This window comes from Notechis scutatus, chromosome 3, assembly GCF_049901735.1.
Source record: "Notechis scutatus isolate UNSWTSFEM ecotype Mainland chromosome 3, rNotScu1.2, whole genome shotgun sequence".
NCBI lineage: Eukaryota > Metazoa > Chordata > Lepidosauria > Squamata > Elapidae > Notechis > Notechis scutatus.
Genome location: NC_142011.1, coordinates 40,555,396 through 40,575,754, shown reverse-complemented (window position 1 = coordinate 40,575,754; position 20,359 = coordinate 40,555,396). Strand labels below are relative to the sequence as shown.

The following is a 20,359-nucleotide window of genomic DNA, read 5'->3' as shown; positions in this document are numbered from 1 at the left end:
GCTTGTTAATGTAACATTTTATCTTATTATGTAATTTGACTGATACATCTTCAGAAATCACAATTTTATTAAAGAAGTCCTAACAATATTAATCAATTAGATTTGCTTCTTCTTCCCATTAACAAATCCAGCAACGTTTTCCTACAATAATTTTTAAATTTGGTGCTAACTAGGTTTATTTATCATACAAACTGGTTTTAGTAATGCCTAATTAAAATGAAATACTGATTACATAAGACTTTGATATACAAATTAGCAGTTCATTACACTATCTGACTACTTGCTGAGGAATTTTTTAGCTTTCTTTAGCTTATAGTTCCTTTTTGTTAATTTTGTTTTATTTTATGGTACTATTTACTGATATGAAATCCTTCAATTTTATGATAATGAAAGTTTGCTTTTGGGATGAGTTTGTAGTAAAAATCACCATTTAGTGTCATCCAAAACAACCATAGAACAGAAACTAAACAATACTGGAGTAAATCATACATTATTTTACTAACTATACTATGTACTATTTTAGATTCAGGTTGGTGTCATAAAATGAATATCATGAAAGTTAATTTTTAATTTTATTAAAGGGAAAGATCTTGATGACAAGTCCAATTAAGTCCATCAATATAATATAAAAATTCATTATTAGATACTTAACAACAATATTTTCTTGTTTCTTTTAAGGGATACTCAAGATTATGCAGGATGTTCAGTTTGGAATAATAATTCTATTTTTCTAGCTAGTTTAATCCTGTTTTTTGACTTTTATTTAAAAACTCATTGAAGTCCACTATATTCTCACTGGTCTAAATTTAGATAGGACAGCAAGTTTGGTAGCAAAAATATTTAGAAATTCATACAGATGAAACTCTCTGAATCTACAAAAAAATTGTGTCTAAAGTGATGCAATGAGTTGGAACTGGATGTCAGGTGAAACAAAGTCTCTTTTTCTCTCTTCAGGATTACTAACAGAACAAAAAAAACTGTACATAATTTCAGATTTAATCAATTGTACACACAAATTGAATTTTATTTTCAAATTTCAATAAATATATATGCTGAAAATACAAGTAAAAAATAGGAAAACTCTGCATGGTTCCAATTTCACTATATCAATTAGTCTATTACACTATATTTTCCTCAGGCAAGATGAAAACATTTGCAGATAGACTTGAATTTATGGTAGTAACACTTAGGTCATAGCACCATATTACAAATTCCATTCAGCTCCCCGTCCTCCCCCAAGTTTATTTAGTAGGCAAAGAGAAAATATACAAGTATTTATTATATTTGTCCAATAACAGGAAGGGATACCGAGGGAAAATTTCTTCCTGCCCAGAGAGCTTACAATCTAAATAGTTTCATGCTGATGAAGTAAACATTCATTATTAACAAATTCTAACAGTTACAAAAACATTATTTGAAATGGCAGAATAAGGTTCCCAACTTTAAAAGCCCAAAATTGTGTCATATTAAATGTTGCTTCTTAATTTAAGATGGCCTAAATAAACCTTAAGATTTTCATCTGATCTTTAATAAATTTTTCTTAAAAGAAGAAGAGAAACCACAATTAATGTTGAATCAGATTTTTAGATGTCTGTGGCTCTACCTGGAGACGAAGGTCTCGATTTCATTCAATTTCTGCATGCCTCACAAACATCTTAAGAAAACCCTGGAGTAGGGACAATACTTACAGCTTTAGCAAAAATGACCATGAGTTCTGGAAACTGGTGTGTGAGAAGGGCTAACATTGCTGTGAAAGAACATAGCCCTGCTGTAAAATGGATGAAAAAAGGAAGATCTTTCTGGGGATATACAGACACATCATGAAATGCTGAAAGAAAGAAAGGAAAACCAATTATCTGATGAATTAGGAATTGTAAATGATTTTATGTTGCCACATTTTAGTTCACAAAAGCATACTTGAGGCTTTTCTACTGTAATGAGAATCATAATTGTTTTCTTAAATTTCATTTTAAATAAAACATAGGAGTTGAAGACTAATCATTCTTGAACACTATTCAAGTAAAATTTGCTCTAAATAAAGATTACTAAAGGGGTTGGTTAAGAGCAGGAACACATTTTATCAAACTTTCAACAAGCTGAAAGAGGACTCTTAAAAAACAGGCCTGTTGAGTATTCTTTCTACCTTTCCTAAATTGAACATGCCAAAGCAGTTTAAATATTTGTAAAATATTGCTACAACTATATATTGTGTCACTCCAGCTATCTACTGGGTTAGGAAACATTTATAACTTATATCATAAGTTATAAGGAATATAAATCTTTCACATATTTGGTTGTTTTTAATACTGATTTTTTATATTGTATTTTTATAGATTTAATCTGTAATTGCATTGATGTTTATTTTAATGAATTTATTATTAATACTGAATTTAATTACAGTAACTGGATTTTATTTATTTATTAAAATTGGGTTTTACTGTCACAATTGTACTCTTTTTATATACTGTATGTTGTTCTCATATCTTCAGTTCATACGGGATTCAAAAATCTCCAGATTTCTCTTTTATACTATCACAGGTAGAAGCCAGGATAGATTTCTGAACTTCTCTTTTAAGTCTCTGTACTTTAAACTAATAATAACTATAGTATCTTATATACCTAAAATATTCCATTCAAATAGAGATTTCCCAATACATTTGTTTAAAAAGTTCTTTCTTTTTCAGGTAAAGAAGTAAGCATTAGTAATATTACATATGTATGTATGTATGTATGTATGCATGTATGCATGTATATGTGTATGTGTATGCGTATATATATGTATATGTGGTTATTTGGTTATTTGGGTTTTCTCCCGCGTAAAATTGGAAGTATCCTGGTGATGTTTCGATGAAATCTCATTTGTCATCTTCAGGCTTGTGTCTTCGGCTTTGTGCTTCTCGGAGTAATGTAAGCTTGCAGCTGCTTCTTCCTTTTAACTGCTAGTGGGGGTGTGACTTGATTGAGTGGGGTCTTGGCTGTGTTCTGATTGGCTGGGGGTGTGTTCTGTTCAGGTGGGGGCTTGGTTGTGCTCAGGTTAGTCTTAGTTGCTGGGGGATTTGAGCTGGTGAGCTGTGATCCTGTTGTTTGGCTTTGCATTCGTGGTCGTGCCACATCTTCATGGTGGGCGTACGTTCGCTTCATGTATGGGTCAGAGGGGTTTGAAGCGGGTAGTGATGTAGCTGCGGTACAGCTTCTGGTCCGTGGTCGTGTCTCATCATCTGTGTGGGTGTGAGTCTGCTTTCTATGTGGAAGTATGGTGGTAGCATCTTGTGTCGCCCTCGTGGGTGTGGGTCTGATGTCATTCTTCATGTTAGGTACTCATTTGTTAATGAAGGCGAGTTTCCAAATGGCTGGTAGGTGGGAGGTATCATCTTGTTTATTCATGCTGTGTGGGCGTTTTTCTATCTCTATGGCTTCTCTGATTATTCTGTTGTTGAAGTGTTCAGTTTTGGCGATAGTTCTGGTATTTTTAAAGTCAATCTCATGTCCTGTGGCTTTGAGGTGTTGGACCAGGGAAGAGGTCGGTTCTTCTTTTTTGATTGAGTTCTTGTGAACTCAAGAACTTATTTTTTTTTTTTTAAACCAGACTAAATTATTATTTTACAAAACCTCAACAGCAAGTACTATGAAACAATAGTTTATAAGGCTTTACATTATGTGAAAAATTTACACCCAGCAACAGAAAAATTAGTAACATATTTTCAGACTGCCTAACCCCAACAGTCAATCCTTAAAAATCTTGCAGGGATTTAATTCATGTTTATGATAAACTAGAACAGAACCACAGTGCTGCAGACAAACAATATAATCTTTGATGCCATTATTATGCAAATGATTAAACGAACAGCATTAATTTAAAAGGAGTTTTTAAATTATCTAGAAAATTAGATATATGGAACTATAGGAATTATATGTAAGAACTTTTTAAAGATATTGTCTTCCATTCCATAATCAACTGACTTGCTTCAACTAACTCTAACCCTAACCCTGATCCTAATTGTGGTCGTTACTCAAGGACTACCTAACTAAACAGCATAATATCACTGTAGTTAGCATGGAATACTGCATACAGTATTTGTATAAAGAGAGTAACAGTCTAATTTTTATCTGATTAAAAAAGAATTATATAAAATCTACAGATGACAAAACTGTGAGTAGTGGAGTCAATATCCAATAATCATGGTTTCATTTCTTCCTTTGATACATTCTTGACTGTATGCTTAATTCCAAGGTAGTACATTGTATTGCATATAGATTCAAAATACTGTGAGACATGATGTATGTATGCATGCATCTATATATGTATGTATGTGTATCTATATGAAAAACTAATAGAGGGAAAAGAATGAAAGTAATGGCTGGACGGAGTTAAGATTTTAAATGACAGAAACATAAAGTGAGCTCTGTTGGTATTAAACAGATTAATTTTAGTTTAATTTTTCCTTTTATTATCTCCTATCTCCAATTCTTTTAGTCACTACTTTTTATTTTCTTCTTGCCTCTCCAAAAATGGAGTAGGAATCTTTGTATCATTCTACACTGCCGTGTTTCTCATATAATAAGGCCAGGTGTTATTTTTTTTTGAGCCCCGAAAAAATGGCTAGGCCGTCTTTTGGGGGGTGACTTAATTCCCCCCCCCTTGCATCTTTGGGTGGGCGGGCAGCGATGGCTTGGATGTTGACCTCAGCATTGGTGGGGCACTTCGTATCGAGGTCAACGCAGGCAGCACCATATCCGGGTGTGCAACAAAAGTACTTCCTAATGGCAAGCCCCCCCACCATTCCCCCCCATTTCGCATGTTTTAATATAGGCCTTAATTTGGGGGGAGGGGCTTAATTTCATTTCATGCCTATAAAACATGCTGGGACTTCCTATTGGGGGAGGCCGTATTGTTGGAGAAACAGGGTATTCATATATGTTCAAATTGCCAGTAAAGAAAGAAGCAACTGAAAATGCCTTACTATTGACTCAGATCCAAGCAGTTCCTTTAAAGTAATCAAACCCACAAGATCACTGGTATAATTTACCATTCCTATAGTTTGAAAGCTTTGTTCAATAAATGCTTCAAATGTTTGTTTTGATCCAAGAATGTGAGAACAAGCACCACCTAATGTGATTCCCTTGTACTAAACAATTAATCAAGAATGTATCAAAGGAAGGTTATTTTATTTTGTTCAGCTGAATCAAAAATATGACTTTAATTCAAAAATACAGAGCATTTATCACATATTATACTTTTATATCTTGGAAATAAAGGAATATTGCAAGTTATTTTCATGTATTATTTTTTATTATTATTTTGGTCTCCAAATGCTATTAGTATACAGTTCTAACTTTCCTGATGACTGATTATTCAAGCCATTGCTCATGGAAATCAGAAGACCAAGAACAGGTTAAAGAACTAAGGTTTCTCACCATGCTTTATAAAGTAAAAATTTCAATGTAGAAAGGGAGCGGCACTGCAAAGACTGCACATGTAAAATTTAACATAAAGAGAGATCGATATAGCAGATCGATACTACTCTTCCTGATTGTCATATTTAAAATTAAAAATATTTAAACCTACAGATTTATGGAATGTGTTTGCATAGAAATACATTATACAAATGCTATACCTTAGATAAAGAAAAAATGTATGAAAAAAGCCACTTACTTGGTAATAACTCTCTATCTGCTGTCTCTGTGCAACTGGGATAGGGATAAAATAGATGACCCTTTTCTAATGGATATGGAATCATTCTAAATGCTGAAAGAGAGGTAAAAATGATTGGTAAAATATCAAGTCATAGAAAAACTACTTTATAATTTCTACAAATTGAGTGTTTTTTTATCAGGGCAACCCGGGGGGATTCAAATTTCTTAACAACTGGTTCTGTGGGTGTGGCCTAGTTTGCAGGTGTGGCTTGGTGGTCATGTGACTGGGTGGGTGTGGCTTGTATGTAAATAATATAAATATTTATGTAAATATTGATTTTTTTTATAAAAAAGAGCAACTTTTATCCAAAAGCAGGCAAAGCAGGCAGACAGATTGAATTGCTCACAGAATCACAGATTGACTTAGAGATCTATCTATCTGCAATCAGCTACCTGAGTCTGCACTGAAAAACTTCAATCTTAAGGAAGGTTCGGCTCTGCTTTTACATTAGCTAGAAAGCAAGAAATCCAGGGATTTCCTGCTTTCTAGCTAATCTAAATCTCTTGGCAGAGCAGAACAGCTAATGGTTGGGGGGGGGGGGGGAAGGAAAAATAGCAACTTACCAAACCAGACAAGTTGGATGGCTCTCATGCCAGGTAAGGAGTGAATGGGCGGGAAGGGGAGGGGCCAGCCAGTGGAGCGAACTGGGGACAATCATGTGTGCAGTGTTTGCAAGAAATCATCAGCTGTGCCACCTGGACAGCTGACAAGTGCTGCGCTCGGGTGCGCGTTTGAAAATCCTGGTTTCTGGCTTTTTCACCTCAGCTATGCCGCGCAAAGCAGCTGAGGAGGGAAAAGCAGGGAATAAAGGACAGCCTAGAGCCCGGGAAGGCGGGTGGGCCAAACACCAAACCGGTTCGATGTCAGCTGCTCTTCGCAGCTACAAGTTCTATAGAACCAGGCTGAACCGGTAGCATCCCACCCCTGGGGCAACCTGTTCTACCCAAATATGGGACAGAACATACCACTTCTGCTTCTGCCTTTTAGCACCAATCTAGGAGCCTTCACAGGCGGTTGCTTTTGCAACGAACTATTTTTTGTGTTAAATTTATATTTACTGACAAAGAAATAAAGGGAGACTAGTATAGATCCATTTCAAGCTATTTAGCTCTTATCAGCTAGCTATACCTTTCTGGTATTCAAACCTGGGCTATTTAGATAATAGCTTAGGTAGATGTATTTAGCTCTCATCTCAATTTCTACAAATATTACATATATAGGATCTTGATAAAATCATTTCTCAGTGTAAAGTTTATAAAAAAGGATAAGAAACTTATCTATGAAAATTTTGAAAGTATTATCAGTATAAAATACAGTGTGATTTGTCTAGCAGCCACCAAAAAAATACAAAGGAGGGTTTCAAAACAGATATTTAACAGGAAAACATACTTAACTTTTCTTTGACGAACCTGCAATCAAACTCTTTTTAAGCAATGCCATCATTTCTTCATCAAATCCACTAAATTTACTTTTAGTAACCTAGTAACATTTTTCACAAACTGAACGGTATTTTAATATTGCAAATAGCTGAATATTTAACAGTGTAAGATCACTGTGATTCAAATAAAAACAATGATGCTTCTGACCTCTTTGATTTCAACAACTGCCTTCAGGGTGACATCTAAATATTGTTAGACAGGAAAAAAAAATAAACCTCAAAGTATCTTACAAACTATATTGTGTTACTTTGATATAGAGGCTTTGCTTTCTATATAGCCTAATAATGAATTAAGGACTCTATTCCATTCAGAAAAGCTTTCTTGGATGATACAGTATAAACAAAGCAGTAATTGCAATGCAGGTATTTTAAAAAAGTATGCCACAGTAGGATGGTAAAAAATGGTTTCTATATTTCTATATATTAGATTTTTCCATAATTTAAGCGTGAGAATTCCAAAGTGTCTGGAAATTGATAGTGAAAATTAATTTCTGATTCTATTTCTATACAGTTTATTTACAAAATCATCTCCAGAAATCAGCAATTTCCTCTATGTGTTCCGAAAACAATAGATATCTTTAGGATATGGTCAAAAAATATTACCAAGCTTGGCTGCTTGTGATGGATTTATAAGAAATTTAAGGAGATTTCTTATAATCCATCTTTTTCTAGATTTCTAACAAGTCTAAAATGAAAACAACAGTTTGACTTAAGTTTCCCAATAAAGGAAAGATTAAATTCAGTGAAATTTGGGGAGTTAAAGAATGTCATTTTATTTAAATGCATTTTATTTAGCAGCTTTAAAAACATAAATGTGGAAAAGCAGACTAATAAGTATCTGTTCAAAAGAGAAATAAGGTGAGGGAAAAAGAGATTTATGAATTCTTATTTTCCTTAGGAAAAAAACTTCTAAAGCAGACATCAATTCCATCTAAGGTTTGTAATGCTAATAACAACTGTCTTTTTGCTATAAGTCAACAAGAGATCATGGTTTCAAATTCTAATTTACTATCAAGCTGTCGTTTATGTAAGCCATCAACAGATTATGGCTTTAAACTATAATCCACTACCATTAAAACAAAGTGATCAATTCAAAGATCCTGCTAAAATGTGTCAGAGGACATTTTACTATATTAAGTTATTGTATTGCATTAGACTAGTAAAAAAAAAAGTTTGTATTACTGACAGAATACACTTACTGCCTTCCCATGTGCAGTGCAGCAAGTTAAGGGCCCCTTCTATTCGCTTCCAGTGCTGAAGATGGAAGAATGCGTAGGCTACTGCTTCACTGTCCCCACGCTTCAGAATGTGCTCAGGAGGCAAAATTAAGCTTTTCATTTCTAGCAAGTACTGGAAGAAAAAATGAGAAGTGATGAGAAACTATACAGAACACAACACATAAGTGTTTTCTTTGTAAATATTTTTAAATTGCTTTAATATGGATTTATGTACCAGAAAGAGAAAACTCTGCTTGTAAGAAAATGTGAATTATTTTGCAAATTCAATTTAAAAAAAAAGGGGGGGGGGAATATTACAAAAGTATAGTATCACATACTTTCATACATATAAATCGAAAGTGATGTGCTTGGTCATTATAGTTGGGAGTTATCCATCACCAAATAGGTTTCAAATGAGTCTCAAATTCCTATACTGAAAAAAGCAGCAAATTTTAAAACTGATGTTTTTGATGCAATGTCCTTCCTTCTATCCTTGTTGTGGTACGCCAGTAGCAGGTACGGATGGCAGAGGTCTCTGATAGTGAGGATTCGGACAAGGGGCCTGTGTGTGATGCAGGGAAGGGGCCAGGACTATCGGAGAGTGAGGTGCTACCTTTGGAGCTTGTGGACTCTGGCAGCAGTGACGCAGAGGACCCCAGGGAGCCTGTGCCCAGTGCACGTGCGCACAGGGCTGCTCGAAAGAAAGAGCAGCTGAAGCAGCAAGGGTGACTTGGGAATAAGGCTGGAAGGTGATGGCCCCTCCCATAAGGGATAAAAACCAGCCCTCGGGGATGTGTTCTTTTCAGGAAGCAAAGAAGTTCTTTAGACTCATAGTCTTCATTGAAGCCCTGCTTACTCCAGTTTGTTTTTGAAACTTCTGTCAGTGGAATTTAATCAGTAATTAGTCTTCTGTTCTTGGCAGCCTTTTGCAACCTTGAAAGGGCTTGCTTTTGATATCAATTAGGTTTAAATATTTCTTGGCTGGGAATGCACTGAATTTCCAGTGCCACATTAAAAAAGGTTTGCTTTTATACACAATTTGTATGTGTTTAATTTGAACAAGGCTTGGGTCAGAACAGTCCTAGTATTGCAACTGAAGATACTTTCTTATTGAGTTCATTATTGATTCTAAACCTGAAGCAGAAAGTAAAATAAATGCATATAATAAATTATTTTCAAATACTTAGAATGTACTTGTAAATGAAACTAATAACTATTTCCTTCCAGTGTTATTTCGGATTCTTATCACCCAAAAAATACTGTCATGCCCTGAAAATATTTTATGCATGTGAAAGTCCAAATATTTATAACCATTTAATTAACTAATGTCTACAATTTATGAACTAGCCCACTCCATTTAGTAATAGTTAATTCAATTTCATATTTGAAGTATTAGGTACAGTATTTGATTGTACCCAATACATCTGTTGATTCTAAAAATATAACTAACAAAACTCTAAGAATGTAACCAAGTTGTTATGTATCCATCAGTTGTGGTATCCATCAGATACACAAACAAAGTAATTATTTACTAATCCAGTTTAGAGGATTTAACTTTCCCCATTCCAGTTCTTTAAGGAATATAGCAAAGTTGCAGTGGTCAAACCAAATGCATTTACTGCCTGACTGATTCTTCTCTTAGTGCTTGAGTCTATTTACTGGAGGGCAATACTCTTACTAATCCTATTTAATTCTTCTTGATCATTTCTTTAAACCACTAAGGAATCATTCACACATTGTCATAATGTGAAAGTGGCATCAAATATTCAGCCTCTGCTATTATTGTTTTTAGTCCATGAAATCATTAGCTTGGTGTTTGTTTATAGTTTTTAGACCCACAGTTACCTTTGATTAAAATAATCTTTTAATCAAAGTTAAAAGTGGGTCTAAAAACTCTGACATATTATTTTCCACAGCCCCTTGACATATAACTCACAATAATACAAAAAATGAACTCTGAAAGTTATACTAGATAAGAATATAAAATTATTACTATACTAGTTTTCTTGATATGTGATACCAGTCAGAAGTACATAAAACATATTAAACACCTCAAAGACACAGTAGTCCAGAAGAAATAGGACAGACACCTAATTCTTGGATAATAATACATCCCAGTCTCCCACCCTAACGGCAGAAGTAAAGAAATGAGACTGCCTGAAATGAATTTGCTGCTCTTTTGATCAGTCATGCAAGGAAGCAGAAAATCCTTACAGCAATTAGCTCTCCCAATGCATATTCAAGAGAGTAGATGAATAAAGTCAAACCTTAAGGAAAGAATTATTTGGACACCCTGATTATCAAAAGAGGATTAAGTCTAGGGATAAGCCATCCTTCTATTACTAAGGCTGTAAGGGTAATATATTATCAGTGACAACAATGGCTATTTGAAGTTCCAATTACTGTATACACATTTATTTAGGAAAAGATGAATTGGGCATAAAATTTCTCATTCTCTTTTTTTCCCCCATTGGGCAATACAGATTTTACAGAAAGTCTTTAATCTGTTACACTTATATTATATAAAAATAAATCTAAGTATTCCAAATATGCTCAAATTAAGAATAATGTATTCATATAAATATTTTTATATTTCCCTTACACAAACTAAGGATAGAATCCTTTGATTTACATACTGGGATAACCATGGAACTGCCAATGATAGAAAGAATGCTTTTTTATAACGGTCATACAAAATTATGGTTACCGGGATTTACAATTATTTTCCCACTTGTAAGTGTAATCATATATAGAAATCCTAGAGGAAGCAGATTATCCAGAACCTTTCCAGTCTGATTTCAGACTGGGACATAGTACTATGACAGCATTGATTGTCCTTTTGTGGAGTTGTGGGGGATGTATCCATCCTGGCCTTTCCTGATAATTCAATGGCCTTCAATATTTTTGACCATGGCAGTTAAGTTTGGGATTTTGGTGGTTCAACTTCTTCCTCTTGCTTTTTCCCCATGTTGTCTCCTGGATTTTATCTGATTATTTTAATGGGATTTATTGCAAAGTTGTCTATTCACACATATTTCATGCATAATATATTATGTAGAGAAATGATTTTAAAAAATTATAAAATACACAAATTCTTTTGGCATTTAGAAGATCAGTGAAGATCCTCTTTCAATCCTAATTAAATGTCATCAGCATTTAATCAGCACTTGTCTCTGAAGAGGGAGGTGAGGAATGTTAAGGATGTACTTACCTTTGGAACATGAGGATTAAATTCTACTGCTCTATGTATTGCTTCTACAGCATTAATTTCGGCTGTGCTAAGTCCCCTTCTAGAAGCTGTTTCTGGAGAAAACCTATAGCAATATTCCAAATTTGTTATATTACAAAACAGAAACAATCCATAATCTAGCATCTTAAAAGATAAAGCAATGAAAAAAAATGATAGGAGCAAAAATTCAAATTAGTAGTATTAATATCCTTATACCAGAAAATTGTAATCCAATAAAGAACTAAGCTTTTTTTCTACTTATCAAATAAATATATATGTGCATCTCAGATACATGAAGTTTTCCTTGCTTCACAGTTTCAGGAAAAATATTGATAAAGATTGTTTGGCTTGATATGTTGTAAGCATCCAGCCCTTGTGGTTAGTGTTTTGCAATTCTATCTATTTATAGCTATTCAATGGGTTATTGAATAAATACCTATTGAATAACCATAAATAGAATTGTGAAACACTGAATAAACTCAATATATAGCTAAACTAGTCAGGCAAGCTAAATCAAACTTCATTTTTAATTACTCTACATAGTCTCAAACCATCTTCCTATAGCTACAGAAATCAAAATGGCAAACAAAATTTTAGGTATGGCTCCCCCAAAGCCTCCCAACATTTTCTTCTGAATTTTAATTTTAAATATATGGATAGTATGCATATCAACTAATTTAAGTCATTTTATTTACATTTAAGCAAATCAATTTTATGTTAACCAAGTTTTATCCCCTTTTGAATGCTTCTCCCAGCATTTCACTCAAAGGCTATATGTAGCCCTTGGCTTGAATAAGATGGTATACATATGGCAAAAGTCATTGCTAACTCAGAATAATTAATTAGAAAACCAAACATTTGTAATTCGCTTTGTCACTTCCCATAACATCACTTCCCATAACACAGTTTTGAAGTGGTTGTTTAGAAATGAATAGTGTGGATATCTACTATATATGGTAACAATTGAATTCATCTGCCTATGTATTGTATATGTCTATATTCCAATTGCTATTTTAGCAGCAATTTGGCAGGAAAGAAAGATTTTATGAAAAAGATTTGCTATAAAAAAGGCATTATTTTAGAATAATAACATTGGCTAAATGCTATGTTGATTTTTTTTTAAAAAAAAAGACAACAAAAGACATTTGATTTATGTTATCGTTTATATCAATTTGGAAGTAAAATTGCCATGATGCAACAATGAAAATGTGTTATAACTGCTTTCTGTATATCAGTATGCCTATCAAATATTTCACTTACCTATCTGAAACTGCTCTTGCTTTTAAGAGTGCTGCTGTGTAACATATTGCTGCTGATTTTGGAAGGCTGATATCTATGGAATAATAAATGGTTGTCTTTAGATCCTAAAGTAAGAAACATTTCAAAATCATTCCTTCCTTGAACAGCTATTTATACAGGAAATTATCTCTATATTAAATATATGAGACTAAAATCTGAAAGACAAAAATCAATTATATACTTCTTACAATGTTTCCACATTTAGTATATTCAACCAAGTGTTGCAGTGAGCATACTAGATTTGGGCTGGGGAGATTGATTGATTGCTTTTACAAATTTATATAGCCATGCATCTCCTAATGGAACTCTGAGCAAGAATAGAATATAAAACACAATACACAACACAACCATTTTAAAAATCACATTGATGCCACTATAAAAAGCACCTTATTAATATGTCTCTCTACAGGTACCAGGTTCCATTAACTCAATTGACATTCCTACAAACCTAGAAGTAAGTCTTCATGGTTTTTCAAAAGCCCTTTGGGGATGAGACCTTAGAAATCTCTAGGACAAAGCTATTTCATAAGGCAAGTATTATAATCAGGAAGTCTGGCTTCCAAAAACCCACCAGGTAGTAGTCTTTTACTAAGGGAACCTGAAGCATGCCCATTCCACTGGATTTAATATAAGAGAGAGAAACCTTTGGGCACTGGCAATCATGCAAATGACCTCAACCCATATACTCTAAATTAGAAGCATACTGGGACCCAGGATAGCTCATCTGGCAGTAGTTACATGGGGCCTCCAATACTGCATGTGCTGCATCATTCTGGACCACCTAAAGGTTCTGAATGCTTTTTAAGGGCAACCCCATATACAGTGCACTGCAATAACCCAACTGGCAAGTGATTAGGGTATGAGTGACAATGACCACTGCCGCCCAATCCAGGAATGGGTGCAAATGGAGCATAGGATGCATTTGTGCAAAGGCCTACCTGGTCACACCTGCTAAAGGCACTAGTGCAGAAAGATTCCAGATCAAGCACCATGTCTGAAGAACTGTTAACCCATCCAAAATTAACAATGGAAGATCATTAGATTCATGGCGGAGGGGAAGACTTAAAACCCTCACCTGCAACTGTACCTGCTCCTTCTGCTCCTCCGCCTGGCTCAGAAGGAAGCCTTCCGCCAGGGCCACCACCTGGGAGCTGGTCTCTGCTCCACACTCCCGCACCCAGCCCTCCATCTCTGGGGGTAGAAGGAACAGGAACTGCTCCAGAACAACCAGGTCCAGAACAACCAGGTCCAGCAGTTTTGAATTAAAGAGATTCAAGCCCCCACCTGATCACAGAGCTCACTAAGTGACCCTCAGCAGTTACTTTTTCTCAATTTAACCTAACTCACCAGTTAAATGTGTAGAAATAAAAATGATCTACAATGTTGAGAATCCAAGAGAAAAGTCAGGATATAAATGAGGTAATGAGGTAAAAATGAATATAGTAATATTTAATAATGGATTTCTACAACAAAAGTTCAGTGCTCCAAACAGACCTAAGGAGCTTTTGTTATGTTAAGTCAGGAATGTCAAACTCAATTTCAATGAGGGCCACTTCAGGGTTGTGCTTGACCTGAGAGGACTGGGATGGGTGTGGCCAGGGTGGGCATGGCCAGCTCAATGTCACACGTGTTGGGGGGGGACTGTGGTGGCTCAAGCGCTCTGCCAGCGAAACGGGCTCCCAAACTCCATTTTGGCAGGCAGTAGCATCACGGGCCGGTTCTTCGCTGTTTCTAGGACATCCCCTGCAGATCAGAACTAAGTACACCACAGGCCGGGTCCGGGCCCTGGGCCTTGAGTTTGACACCCCTGTGTTAAGTGATCTGCCTAAGGGTAGGGACTTTACAAAAGTAGGCTATATGTAGTTTTAAAACAAATTTCCCTTGCTATGATTTGAATTATAGCTACAACAAAGAGAGAAATGCATGATCTATATTCTACTCTTTTGAACCAGTTGCAAGTTACTATTTTATTTCAGTTTGGTATTATCTATAACTTTTATTCTTCTTGATTACTAAAGATCCACATAGCCAGTGATTTTGCTTTATAAATATGTGTTCCTAACATTCATTTACTTACCAGTCTTCTTTATGTCAAACAATCACCATCACCTAATTTTCTCTCCTACACAATCTTACTACCCTCCCCATTCCCACTGTTTATTGCCAATGCAGAAACATAAAGTTCATAATTATTATACATTCTTACCATCATACTTTGCTAAAACTGCCTGGACATCTGCATAAGCCTGTAGTTCCAGAAGTGTTTCTAGCAGGTTTTCATGGATATTCAATACACTTAAGACAGGGAATTCTTTCATTAACTATAAACAGGGGAAGGAAAATATTTTATGTACAATTAAAGTTTTGGTAAAAATGAGTGTAGTTTACAGAGATGTAGACAATACAAATTTCCAAATGTTTTCTTTAGTGCCAGAAGCTGAAAGGCAGAAGAGGGTAAGCAAAATTTCTTGCCAACATGCAGCTATTCCACTCACAAGCCTAACCAATACAAGAGAAAAAATAAGCTGTGATTTCATTTAAACTGACACCAAGTCACAAAAACCAACACAGCTCTTAAAACAAGCAAAGTCATCTAAATGGAAAAGTCCATTGACTGGAAATGACTGGAAATGCATCCTAATAATCCTTAACATCCAAATGAATCAGAAGGTACAGGCCATCATAATCCAAAATCATTTTTAAAAAAAAAAACATTAATACACAATACTGATGTAAAAAATACTGTGAATTAAAAAAAATCAATTTTCAAGTTATGAAGATTATAAGTTGACAATAGTCATTTTGACTGTGGCAGATAGAAGTATAATAATTTCAAAAACTGCTATCTCAGATTAATTACATCTATTTCATACTCAAAATCATCCTCAGTGTTTTGAGTTCAATTTACATGGCCTTACTATGCAAATTTAAACCATCCTTATTTACAACGACGAATCCGCATACAGACAGGAAGTTATACAACTTGCCTCGTAGTGTAACCGGAACAATCTGGAACTGAACACACTCAAAACAGTAGAAATGGTGGTAGACTTTAGAAGAAACCCTCCCATACTACCACCTTTTACAATACTAGACAACACTGTATCAACAGTAGAGACCTTCAAATTTCTAGGTTCTACTATATCACATGACCTAAAGTGGACACCTAACATCAAAAATGTCATCAAAAAAGCACAACAAAGAATGTTCTTTCTGTGCCAACTTAAGAAGCTCAAACTGTCCAAGGAGCTGCTGATCCAGTTCTACAGAGGAATGATTGAGTCTGTCATCTGCACCTCTATAACTGTCTGGTTTGGTTTTGCAACCCAACAGGAGAGACACAGACTTTAGAGAGTAATTATGACTGCAGAAAAAACAATTACTACCAACCTGCCTTCAATCGAGGACCTGTATACTGCACGAGTCAAAAAGAGGGCTGTGAAAATATTTACAGACCCCTCACATCCCGGACATAAACTGTTTCAACTCCTTCCCTCAAAACGACGCTATAGAGCACTGCACACCAGAACAACTAGACACAAGAACAGTTTTTTCCCAAAAGCCATCACTCTGCTAAACAAATAATTCCCCCAACCCTGTTCAACTATTACAAAATCTACACTACTATTACTGTTAAATCTTGTCATCACTCATCAGCCATCCCCTCCCACTTGTGACTGTATGACTGTAACTTTGTCACTTGTATCCTTACGATTTATATTGGCTGTTTCCTAGTATGATTGATTGCTTATTGTACCCTATGAGTATCATTAAGTGTTGTACCTTATGATTCTCGACTCCTGATGTATGTATCTTTTCTTTTATGTATACTGAGAGTATTTACACCAAGACAAATTCACACTTGGCCAATAAAGTATTCTAAAGTATTCTATTCTATTCATCACAATACATTATAAATCTTCTTTTACCTAATAAATTAAAACAACTAAAAATGAGAAAATGAAAAAACACTATTTCTTTAAACACGTCCATGTAAATATCTTACTTACATCCCTCATCATTTTTGCTGCTTCTTTAATTCTTCCAAGCTTTCTTGCACACATAGCTAGTCTTCTTTTCACATAAACCAATACATTGGTGTCTCTTCCTGAAAAGAGATTCATCTAATGTATCATTGTCAAAACTAACCATTGTCTCTGAGATTTATTTATTTAGCGTATGACAAATACATGGACTTATAGTAGTTCAAAATTAATATTTTGTCAAGGAGCACCACAGTCACATTGAGGGGTAGAGACAAGACCCCACTTAAACAATGAGTCCTGGCAGATACCACGTTGGATACGGATCCTGTTCAGTTGACCAATGCTGGCGATGAAGGTCAAAACCCGGCACCTTTTGTGTAGGGTCATCTATATAACTTCCCATTTGGCTTTCCACTATGTGTTGATGTCAAAATTGTTAGGTAGGGGTATGATGCTAGTTCGCCTTCTCATGGTGCATCCTGGACAGCATGGAAGTATGAATCAAATGACTAACAACAATTGGCAGCCAGACTACATTGAAGAATTGGCATTAATCAGAGTTTTTTCCCCTGACACCATCTCTCTGCTAAACAAATAATTCCCTCAACACTGTCCAACTATTTACAAAGTCTGCATTACTATTACTATTAATCTTCTCATCACTCCTTATCACTCATCCCTCCCACTTGTGACTGTATGACTGTAACTTTGTCACTTCTATCCTTATGATTTATACTGTTTCCTAGTATGATTTGATTGCTTATTGTACCCTATGACTACTATTAAGTGTACCTTATGATTCTTAACTCTTGACAAATGTATCTTTTCTCTTATGTACACTGAGAGCATATGCACCAAGACAATTGTGTGTACAATTGTGTAATTGTGTGTAGAATTACACTTGGCCAATAAATAATTCTATCTCTCTGAGGTTTTATTTACATATGCACAGTATATCTTATTATTTTGTATAAAGATACTTATTGACGATAAAAATGTAAAATGCAGAGAATACCAGTAAATATTACATGTTTTACTTTCATTTTTAATACTCACTATACATGGGATTCTAATAGAATACTATTACACTGGGTGAAATACATTTTATGCAGATGTTGCTATATACATAAAGATTGTGTTTATAAAAAATAAAAGAGATATTCTTTTAAATTTTCATTCATTCATCGTTCTTGTAACTTTGAATGTTTGCTGGACAAAGAATCATTGAGGAAGATGTGATGGCATGTGCACCTGAAGAAGCAGAGGGGAATGTTTGAAGCATAGGTTTCTTAGGGAAAAGTCAACCGAAAAGGATTTCAGAGAAAATCAAAAATTAAGGCATTGTGCTGGATGGGAAAGGGGAAAAAGTTTCGGAGTAGCCACACCCTAGAATCTCTTAGGCTATTAGGGTAAGAACTTTAGTTTGGAAAATAAACACTGAAGCAAATAAAGCATTGGACTCAACTGGATTTCACTGTGTCATCTTTGGACTTGACAGATTATCTGTCAAATGGACACTCATAGGTTGCTCAGTCAGATCAATTTTACTGCTTTCTGTTGCAGTAAAATTAAAATGTACAATAATCAGTTCTAATCTAAGATTTACAATTTTTTTTTGTAAATTTTATTTGAGTTTTCACAAAGAGAAAAAAAAATACAAATAAAACATCTTTTTTGAAAGCAGCATAATCCCAGGCTACATTTCTTCATACAGACACAAATTCAGGTTCATGCTCATTTTTATATTCTATTTCATATCTTATTATTATTTTACATTTTCTGCATAGCTTCTCCCCTCTTTTAATTTTCTCAATTTTATTTTAATTATCTCATCTCAATTCAGATCATTGTGTTTATAACTTTTGTCTGTCCTGTTTCAATTATCTATTATCTTTTCTCATTAAACAAAATTTATCCTGTAGTTACTGATTGGAGTATATCTTTTCCCTAAAGTTGTAACATTCAATATAATACATAACTTCCATTCGGATTCTGCTTGGTACATTCTTAAAATACACACTGTATTCTTAAAAAAAGAAAAAAATTATAAATGTATATAATTAAAACAACATTCCATTCCAATTCAATTCTATCATTAATATTAATATTCATTAAAGTCTTAACATCTTTAACATTACTTTTCAATTAAATATCATACTTCTATGGGAACAATTATAAGCTTTCCATAGTTAATTCCCCCCCTCTTCACTTATATTTTATAAAACATTAACTAATTAAAATGTTTCCATTCCTTCCTAATTCAATTTTCTCATTTATTTTATTTCACTTATTTTATTCACAAACATTTCACTAAATTACACTAACTATTTTATCCCTCATTTTAATCATACATTGTTTCCAATTTTCTAAAGTTATTTCTATTACTGATATAACAATACAATCTTATGTACCTTTACAGAATCCCTTTTTCAATTAGATTTTCACCCATTATCTCTAAATAGGTCCTGTTTCTCTATATCTTGCTCCAGTCCTTTGTAACTTCTTTTCCTTTCCTTCTTCCCTCTCTTCTTCTCTCTCCCCTTTTTACCCCCTTGTCTCTCTACCTCTATTTCTCTCTTCTGTATTCCCCTTTTCTGTTGCTTTCCAGTATTATACTTATTTTTTGAATTATTTTTCTTTTCTTCGGTTGTTTTTTAAGTCTTAAATTCTCCATTCTCTTTCCCCCCTTTCCTTTTTCTTCCCCACATAGAATTATTTGTTCATTAAAGATGGCTTTTTCTTTGTCCCAGTCTTCTTGTTTTGCAGTCTTTTCTTGTTGTTTCTCATAGTTCCAAATCTCCATTTCTAAGAATTGAAAAACGAAGCCAAAAGAACCCTTCCCTTCTTGTGCATCTTCTTTGTACTTGTTAAGTTCCATTTTCAATTCATCCAGAAGAGGTGCCATTGTATAAATTTTTAAACAACCACCCGATTGATTTTAGTCATTCAAATATAATAATCAAAAATCCAAAGATCACCAAATAATCCAAATACACGCAAGCTGTTTCTTTTTTGCTCTTTTTTTTCACTTTCTCTTCCTGGGGTTACTATTTAGTTGCAAAGTTTCAGTTAAAATGTATCTTTTAGAAGTCTTGTTGAAGTTTTACTTTAGATTCTTTTTAATTCCAGGCAGTCTCATCCCTCTTTCAGATCCTGCCCTTATTCTTTTTCTCTCCCTTCCTGCTTATGAAAAAGAAAGTTTTTAATGTCCAGAAATCTTTATTATCCCTTTGGCATTTTGTTTTATTTTCAGCTTAATTGCCTATTGATGTCAAAGCGGATTTTTCCGATTTCTTATTTAAGTCTCTTAATTGTCAGTAGAGGGAAGGAGAGAGAAGGGAAAAAAAGCCAAACCTTTCCCTTTTTACTTTCCTTCGCTGCTTCAGACTCTTCTTTGGGAGCGATGTAATTTTTTGTAGGTTTAAATTCCAGGGTACCTTGGTTGTTGCTTTTACAATTTAACCCGGTCAGCCAAAACGTTCACTTCTTATCTTC

General features: G+C 34.4%; 1 protein-coding gene across 2 annotated transcripts in view; it reads right to left on the bottom strand.

Moving 5' to 3' along the window:
• The window catches only part of ST7L (suppression of tumorigenicity 7 like), a 44,109-nt gene that overhangs the window by 10,483 nt on the left and 13,267 nt on the right, over positions 1–20,359 (bottom strand). For both annotated transcript variants that reach the window (XM_026675172.2, XM_026675173.2), the window contains exons 8-14: positions 16,889–16,986; positions 15,085–15,199; positions 12,840–12,912; positions 11,562–11,664; positions 8,333–8,483; positions 5,654–5,746; positions 1,689–1,828 (exon numbers count right to left, since the gene is read on the bottom strand). In XM_026675172.2, the coding sequence (XP_026530957.1) occupies positions 1,689–1,828; positions 5,654–5,746; positions 8,333–8,483; positions 11,562–11,664; positions 12,840–12,912; positions 15,085–15,199; positions 16,889–16,986 (773 nt within the window). The remainder of the gene's footprint in view (positions 1–1,688; positions 1,829–5,653; positions 5,747–8,332; positions 8,484–11,561; positions 11,665–12,839; positions 12,913–15,084; positions 15,200–16,888; positions 16,987–20,359) is intronic.